Source organism: Myotis davidii, unplaced genomic scaffold, assembly GCF_000327345.1.
Source record: "Myotis davidii unplaced genomic scaffold, ASM32734v1 scaffold207, whole genome shotgun sequence".
Lineage (NCBI taxonomy): Eukaryota > Metazoa > Chordata > Mammalia > Chiroptera > Vespertilionidae > Myotis > Myotis davidii.
In genome coordinates this window covers 367,290-375,969 of record NW_006298349.1, presented here as the reverse complement: position 1 = coordinate 375,969, position 8,680 = coordinate 367,290, and the positions used below count along the sequence as shown (strand labels likewise).

The 8,680-nt window shown below is 59.1% G+C and overlaps 1 protein-coding gene across 2 annotated transcripts in view; it reads left to right on the top strand.

The window, feature by feature from the left end:
• DHRS7B (dehydrogenase/reductase (SDR family) member 7B) overlaps positions 1-8,680 on the top strand; it is a 57,131-nt gene that overhangs the window by 23,460 nt on the left and 24,991 nt on the right. Inside the window, exons 1-2 of one of the 2 annotated variants that reach the window (XM_006773950.2) lie at positions 1,488-1,667; positions 3,471-3,649. In XM_006773950.2, coding sequence (XP_006774013.1) covers positions 3,496-3,649 — 154 coding nt within the window. In that variant the 5' untranslated portion in view covers positions 1,488-1,667; positions 3,471-3,495. Of the gene's footprint in view, positions 1-1,487; positions 1,668-3,470; positions 3,650-8,680 lie in introns of those variants that run through there. The other variant, XM_006773949.2, reaches the window with a different exon arrangement.

The window sequence follows — 8,680 nt, the reverse complement described above, 5'->3', positions numbered from 1 at the left end:
ATACACCCAGCAGCGCTGCTGATGCCTGAACGGTATGTGGAATGAAGTGGGCGGGCATCGGGAGGCCACTATGGCACGGGGCAAGCACTATGGGCAGTCTATCTGAAGTGTACCTGGCGTATAAGACGACCCCCCACTTGGAGGCATATTTTTCAGGGCCAAAAAATCGTCTTATACGCCGGCAAATACGGTACTTGTCCTGCTCTCTGGTGTGGTTCATAGGGTGCTGGGCCAATTGTGTCCCCTTTTTCTACAAGCTTATCTCCAAATGCTGGGAGCCGTGAGTGAGATCCCCCCGCCCCAACTCCTTTTTGTACCATTCATCTTACCTTCCCAGTTACATCTGAAGCCAGCAGTTAAAAAGCCTTTTGGTATAAAATATAACATTTATAAACATATTAAAGTTCTTGTAGCCGTTTTCAGAGAAAACAGGCCCCCTTTGAACTTGCTGCACAAGCAGGTTTATTTCCCTACCTGGCCTGTGGCCAGCCAGGGCGCAGCGCTTCTTCCACCTGGGAGCTGTCCCCTTGCTGGAGAAGGCCCCCGGGACGCAGCCCAGCAGTGGGCTGAGCCAGCTCTGTGTCTTGCCCTCTTGGCCGTGGTGACTGGCAAGGGTGAGACAGGAAGGGTTGGCACAGCTGCCTCTAATTGTCCAGGGAGGCCCAGTTGTCCTGGGCACATTGGGGTGGCCACAAGCACTGCAGAGGGGAATAAAAGTTGGTCCGTAAGAGTTGGAAAAACTCCCAGAAAGAGTTGACATTGCTAATATGACCAGCTTCACCTGGTCAGGGAGGTTACCCTGAAATTGAACATGATTCTCTCACATTACTGGCTTGCTCTGGAGTGTCTTCCCACCGTGCATCCTCATCTTGGGGAGCTGGCACGTCTGTGCTCATTTCCAGCTTCCTTGGCCTTCTGATTCTGTGACCCTTTGTCAGCCTGAAGGCAGATGTGTGCTGTCCCCATAGGAAGCTGGCCTGTGGGCGAGGCGGATCCTACTCGGCCTGGGTGCCCCGTTGGCCGATGCCAGGAGGTTCTGGCTGGAGGCACTGTGGGCAGGTGCCCAGGGAACCTGGAAGTGGACACACTATGTGCAGCTTCTCCTTCCCTTGTGTTGGAGATGGTTGGCTTGGGTGTAGACACGGCAGGTGCAGGCAGTGCCGTTCGCTAGCTTTGCCGCTGCTCCAGCGGGAGCCTTGCCGGGGTTTGTCTTCCTCCCGCTCCGCCCTGGCGAGGAGGAAGTAGCAGAGGCAGATCACAACTCGTCCGCTCTCCTGCCTGTTGGCCTTGATGGCTTCACAGCAGCCCAGGTTCTGAAACAAACCTTGGGATACGGGATCCTGACATTTGACAAAGTCGTGTTTTTCCCCGATTTGTTGATTTAATTAAAGGTGTAAAGGAATGAGATTTAATTAAAACCACAGAGAAGTATATGAGTTGCCTTTATTGAGAAGAAACCAGTGTTCATAAACTAGGGACTCGTGGACAAGCTTCAGATGGGCTGCTCTGCAACCGGAGCCTGGGCCAGGACTGAGTGAGGCGGAGGGATGATGTGACAGCAGCTCCGCTTCCTGGCATCACCTGCACCAGGGCCGGGCACACCTTTTCGTGAGCCAGCTCCTCGGACTCAGCAAACCTGCGAGTGGGACACGCACCCTCATTCACAGGTGAGGGTGCTCAGGCTCCGAGCCGTGGAGTCCCCCACCTGGCTGGGTAGTGGCTGAGCCTCCTGTGACCCTGCACTGCCTTTCCTCACAGAGTTCTTCTTCCAGGTAGGCTCTGACACCTCTGAGTTTTAGGAGGCAACAGAGTTGTTATCCTCCCCCCCGCACCTGTCAGTACAACACACACACACACACACACACACACAGCCTTCCATGGAGCTTGCTCAGCCCCAGGCTGCAGGTGGGAGCAGGCAGACCCTGGGCCTGTGGTGGGAAGCAGGTGTAGTTTGTCGCACCTGCTGACCTACTGGAGCTCTGGTTCCTTTCGTGAGCAGTGTCCCCACCCCCTGGGTATCCTAGGCCACGCTGGCCCCCAGCTGGTTCTGGGGCAGGCAGGGTGGTTCCCTGTGGGACCTGCCTCACATGAGGACCTGGGTTGCAGTGTGGAAAAGCTCTTCCCAAACAGCTACCCACTGGGTTGGAATCCTGTCCCATCCCCTCTCTCCACGTTTGTTACCTAAAACTTCTGAGCTGTGATTATCTTGGGGCCTACCTGTGTTTTCTGTCAATTGCCATCATTTTCTGGTGAAGTGACACCAACAAACTGGCCCAGCAGTCACTCCTCTGCTCCCAGGTGCCAGAGGGTGGGGGCTCAGCACTACCCTGGGGTTCAAACTCCTGGCCTGTGCCTCCTGTTGGGGCGGGGGTGCCCTCAGTGCCCAGGTAAAGAGTTTGACACCTTAGAAACCACTTCAGTGACCAGCTGGAGGCTTGGCACAATGGAGGGTGAGAGTGAAACGCAGCCACGTAGCAGACAGTGGCTGGGGGTCTTTCAGAAGTAGATGAAGTGAGTGGATGGGAGTCGTTTTTACAGGTGTTTATGGTAACTGGGAATTTAAGTGCATTGGGAAAGCAAGTGAAATATAAACACTAAACTAGCTGGGTTCACAGCTGAAGTTGGAGCGGAACCCTTTGCCGGAGAGACAAAGGGGACAGAGCACAGGTGCACGTAGGTTCGTTCTAACAGGACGGCCCACCCCGACCCGGACCAGAGCAGCTGGGGGAGTGGGTCACGCGAGCTCAGTGGGCGTCACAGGGCTGGTGTCCGGGGAAGGGAGCAGAGGTGTTATGTCTGAGGAACTGCGGAGGCAGCGTTTGGGAGGGGAGGGTGTTCCATGGTCAGTCCCAGTGTGATGAGTGAGTGGAAGCTCCCGGCGGTCACAGGAGCTGCCCCGGGCTTCCAGCCTCTTCCCTGGGGAGGCTCCCGGCGCTCCTGATGCCGCGTCCTGGAGGCGGGCTGTGGGGGCCTCTGTGACAGATGCGGGTCCACCTGACAGGCGGCCCGACGGCATTTCTTTCAAAGTGACCAACACAGTGTTGGTGCCACTCACTCAGCCTTGACCGTTAAATACCTCATGTCTCCCCTCTTAGCTGGTGCTTTGGGCATAGGGGCGGAGGTGAGTGATGGGCGAGGCCTGAGGAGTAAGGACATTGGAGGCAGTTGTGGGAGAAACAGATCTGGTTCCTCAGAATTGCCAGCACACTGTTCCCAAAGCAGCTGTGAGGAGAACGGCGCATCTGACATGCTGGTGCCTCCTGGCACCGCCAGACCATGGTCCTGCACCTCAGAGCAGCACGCTCCGAGGCTGGACAAGAGGCCGGACCACAGGCCCAGCAGGTGTCTGCTGGACACCGAGCCCCAGTCCTCCCAGGAGAGCTCTGGGCCCTCGTCCGGCCGGGGCAGGAGGGTGGCTGGTTTCCCATTTCCCGTGTTGCCACTCATTGACTTGGTTTTGGTTCTTCCAGGAAGAGCTCGCTGACGGTGCGGGCCATGGACTGTGTCACCTCCACGGCCGTCCTGTCCCTGCTGCTCGGCTGCGTGGGCATCTTCAGCCTCTTCAAGCTGCTGCAGTGCCTGCGGATGAAGGCCCACCTCCAGGACGCCGTGGTGGTCATCACGGGCGCGACCTCGGGCCTGGGGCGAGGTGGGTCCCGGGGGCAGTGCTGTCAGGCGTGGAAGGTGGCCTGGCTGGAGGAGCCACTCGGCGCCACGGGGACAGAGCACAGGTGCACGTAGGTGGAGCTCTGGGGACTTGGGAACAAGGTCTGCCCTGTGCTCAGTCCAGTGCCTAAACGCAAGAGCTTCAGTGCAGGAGACTTCAGCCTCAGTGTGGGAGCAAAGGCTGGTGAGGAAGACCGTGGCCCCTGGAGGCGCATGTCCACCCAGCGGGCAGCCTTGCTCAGCTCCGTGGTGGTTGAAATAGGGCTTTTTATGTAAAGACCTCCGATTTTCAAATACGGACAATTCGGGGCCTCTGTGAGGGCCACACAGAGAAGCCCTGGTTTATAGCCTTTCTGTTGTTGTTAGTCCTCATCTGAGGGTATTTTTTCCATTGATTTTAGAGCGAGGGAGAGAGAAATAGAGAAACACTGCTGTGAGAGAGACACATCAGGTGGCTGCCTCCCACATGTGCCCCAACTGGGGCCAGGGATTGAACCTGCAACCCAGGTACGTGCCCTTGACTGGGAATTGAACCCATGACCCTTTGGTGCTCAGGCCGACACTCTAACCACTGAGCATGCTGGCCAGGGCTCCGCATCTTTTCTTGCCTGGAGATGTACCCGACATAGCTTGGCAGGGCTGGAACCAGGATGCGTGATGCCTCGGCTCCCCAGTTTCTTCAGTCTAGTCCCATTCTAGTTCAGTGAGCACCCTGAGCTGCTGGGTCCGTCAGTCGCCACCACCCCCTCCCAGCAGGTGAGTTTGTGGAGCTGTCACTGGTTCCCTTCCAAACATGTGAAGGGGGCAGTATATGTCACCCCTAATACACGCACCCCATGTGTCTTCATACAGAGATAGTGAGACAGGGAACATCGGCCTTTCCTGAGTCCCAGCTCATGCTGCTGGTGTTCTGCCCCTCTGACATGGGAGGGACAGGACTCCATGTGTCTTTGTCCTTCCAGCAGGGGAAATAGCCCAGGTTATTCTGAATTAAAGTTACTTTAGAAACAGCTGGTGCCAGAAGGACAGGCCACTCCGGCCTCCTTCGTGCCCTTGAAAGCAGGAACTACACCTCCCGGTGAGCAGCACCCGCCTGGCAGTCAGTGATGTGATAGCTGTGTGTGGGGCCGGGTGGGCACTGGTAATATCTGAGAGCTTCATATTTGCGGGGAGGCTCCCGTACGTACATTACATTTTCCCCTGTAGCCTGGCTTACATCACGTTAATTACAGGACCAGCCACAGAACTGGGACGGGCAGAGCGGGCACAGGGCCCCCGGCACATGGTGAGCCCGGCCTCGTTCTCAGCACCTCACAAACATCGCGTCACACAGCCCGTTGGCCACCCTCGCGCTCAGGTCCATGCAGGCTCAGAGGCCCCCACCTGTGGTGGACCCCCCATTGCTGCCTCTTCAGCTGGTTATAGTGCAGCCGGCACTGATGGGCATCTTCTCCAGGCAAGGTTCTGGCAGGTGCTGGACAGACAGGTGGAAGGGGGTCCTGTCCCTCAGGAGGGAGAGGCAGGGATGTGCTCAGGACACGGCCATTTCAGGCGTGGATGATCCCAGCCAGGCCTGGGAGCGGGCGAGTACACGCATGAGCACTGGCTGTGCTTTCTGTCTGTGCAGCGGAGTCAGGGAGGTCTGACCAGCCCTAGCACTTCTAGCCCGAGAGGGTGAGGCCGAGATTTAAACCCACATCTCTGACTTCAGAACTCAGTCTTGTCTGACCTGAGGGGGACATGGCTCAGGAAAAGGGAGGGAGGGCAGCGGGGAGGGCACTGCAGGCCAGGCCCAAAGCTGGGCAGTACAGCATGAGGAGCTGTGAGCTCTGGTGCTGCAGGAACACGGGAGCAGGTGGGCCCGTCTCCAGGGTGGGTGGCTGTGGGGCCAGAGGAGGGGGAAGCTGTGGGTGAGGTCCCTCCAGGTGTCTGTGGTGCGGGCGATTCTCTCCGGGGGACCCTGGCCTGTCCTTAGATCCGCAGACCTGCACGGAGCTAGCTGCCTCCAGGCCCTGGGCCAGCCGGCCCTCTGACCTCTCTCAGCACTATATATAGGCCAGTCAGCAGCTGCTTCTCTTAATCCCAGAGAGAGCCCTCCTCCGAGAGTCCTCGAGGAGCATGTGAGGGTTGGGTGGTGCAACTTTACCCTTTGGTGTGGAGCTGCAGGTGCTCCAGTTCTCGTCGTCGTTCTGCACTTCCTCTTCCAGACACCCCATGAGGGGAGTAGAAAATGTAATTGAAAAAAGCGCCCACCCCGCGTGTATTCATATGGACATAGCGAGACAGGTAGCGCCAGCCTTTCCCGAGTCCCAGCTCACGGCAGGGACAGGACTCCATGTAGCTCTGTCCCTCCAGCCAGGAGAAGTAGGCCCAGATCAGGCCTGGCTGGTGTGCTCAGTGGTTAGAGCGTTGGCTCACACATCGAAGGGTTGCGGGTTTGATTCCCAGTCAAGAGCGCGTGCCTGGGTTGCAGGTGCATCCCCAGCCCTGGTGGGGTCAGTGCAGGAGGCAACCCATCGATGTGTCTCTCTCGCATCACTGTTTCTCTCCCCTGCACCCCCTTGCCACTCTCTTAAACTCAATGGGAAAATATTAACAACCACAAAATAGGAACCAAGCCTCACGCAGGCATCGCAGCCGCTGCGAGGAGGGCCTGCAGCCCTGCGGTGGCTCTGCCCGTGTTAGCCGCTCTGGGGCTGTGCTCCGGCCGGGCAGCCTTTTGCTCTGCGTCTCCCATTTGGGTGGTGAGGTTCCACGGGTGTCCTTGTGCCATGGCAGGGCGCGATCCCGAGGAGCAGCATGTTCTGGAGGCCCCTCGCCAGCCTGAGCCCTGAAGCAGCGAGCTGCCTTCTCGATCTGCAAGCCAGGAGGGCGCCTGAAGCCTAGATACATGGCCCTGAGACTTCCTTTTCGCCCCGACCCCCCTACCCCCCTGGGGCAGCTCTTTCAGACATGAAGATGGAGCCCTTCCGGCAGGTGTCAGCCTCCCTGTCACTCCGTACACGGCTTTATGTCTCCCTGCTCGGCCAGGGCCCTTGTCCGGAACCTCACCCAGCAGGGGCCTCCCTCCCCCTCTGGCTGTGTGTGTCTGTTCCCATGCCTGTGCCCTTCAGTGGCACCTCATAAAGTGTCCGCTGTGTGGGCCAGGCCAGGGCCAGATGGGGCGAGGAAGCCAGCAGAACTGGAAATTCCTCATCTTGGGAATGGTTTGGTAGACTGGGAGCAGTCCTGGTCTCAGGAATGCTGCCTCCCCATCCCCTAGGCCTTGTTGCCTGGCATCGTGGAGATGGGCTGTGGCTCTGGCCAGACCTCCCAGGGCCAGGGGCAGGGGCAGGGCAGGCTGAGAGGGCTGCTGGCGGCTGGATCTGTGCCCTTTGTCGGGATGAGCCAGTGAACAACCAGCCGGAGCTTTGCCAGAGAACGTACTGATTTAGTCACTTAGCACCTCCGTCCCTACGGCTCCCCCTGTGCAGGAGGCGCAGGCCTGGGTTTGGCAAAGTAAACGCTGAAGAAGCGACAGGAGGGCTGCAGGGCGTAAAGGAAGGCTTCGCTCGGGGCGGTCCAGAGGTCAGCCTGCCTCTTCCCAAGGGCCCTGGCCTTTCTTCGCCGACGTCCGTGGCCTCTTAGCTGTCAGGAGGGCTTCTCTGGGATTAAGAGAAGGACCAGGACCGTCAGACCAGTGACGCTGCTTCCCTCCGGAGAGGTGACAGCCTGACCCTTACCCTCTCTGAGCGCCCCGCCCCCGCTGTGAGCAGCGGGCAGAGGACACCACTGGGCTGCCCGCACAGCCAGGGCGGAGGGAGGGCCTGTGCTGACTGGGCGGGCGGGCGCTGAGGGACACGGACTCGGGGCGCTGTGGGGACAGGCACGGGTGCCTCCTAAACGCAGGCCTTGCAGGCTTCACCAGCAGTCGGTTTACTAGAAGAGCAGTTAAAAGGCGGCTGAGGGTACAGAGCAATGCCGTAGTACTTTCTAAGGAGTGTTTGTCCCCACCGCTCTATCTCCTTCACTCCTTCAGCTCCAGGGCTGTTTCTGTCTGTGTCTTACATGTGAGGAAAGTGAGACACACAGAGGGTATAGCCTAACCCAAGGCCACAGAACCAGGTGAACACAGTGGGTCAAACACGTCCTCTGGAGCCCTGGGTGGCAGTAGTTTCTAGAAGCTGCTCGTCTTCAGGGCCCTGAGCATGTAGTTAGAGTGTTTGGGGCAGACCTCGCCCTCTGCCTCCCTCTTCCTCTGCAGGTGGCCTGGGGGGCGGGAGCTGCCCTCCTCTTTGACTCAGGGGAGTATGTGGGACCCCTGCTGGGCCAGTCCTGTGGATGCTGCCCCCCAGGCTGACCACAGCTCTGCGTGCGCAAGACTTTGACACCAGAGCTCGGAGGAGACCAGTCGGAGCCCCTGCCTGGCAGGGAGCTGTGTGGACGTGGCACAACTGTCTGGAGCCTGCACAGCTGGTGAGGAGCCGGGCTGCAGAGGGCGAGAGGACGCCAGCCTGAGGGAGCGGCTTCCTGCTGCCACGGCCCCGGCGGCCACCACCCCACCCTCCCCTGTCCCGGCCCTTCAGCTGTAGTGCAGGGGCTGTACTGAGCCTCCTGATGAACCCTCGTGGCTTGGCCCCGTGGGAGCCATGCCTCTTCTTGAACCGAAAGGATGTGACTAGCAGAGGCGCCCACTTGGCTCTGGCTGTGCCTCCCTCGCCCTAGGGGTATCCTCACCATCGTCACCTGGAAGAGTAGTGGGTGCAGTGCAGTTGAGGCCTGTCTAGTCTCCTTCCTTCCCCGTGAGGAGGAGCCTTTAACATGCAGCCCCTTCCTACTGTGGCTCCTATAGGCTCTCCAGGCTTCAGCTCTCTCCAGCTGTATCCTTTCCCACCTTTCCCACCCAGCAGCGGAGGGACTCCCCACTGTCTGCCCCAATCCTGTTCCTCAGTGCTCTGTGTGCTCTGCACCCTCCTCCCCCTGCCCCATCCCCTCTACCCCCATCTGCACCCCTGCCCCCTCTGCTCCCCTATCC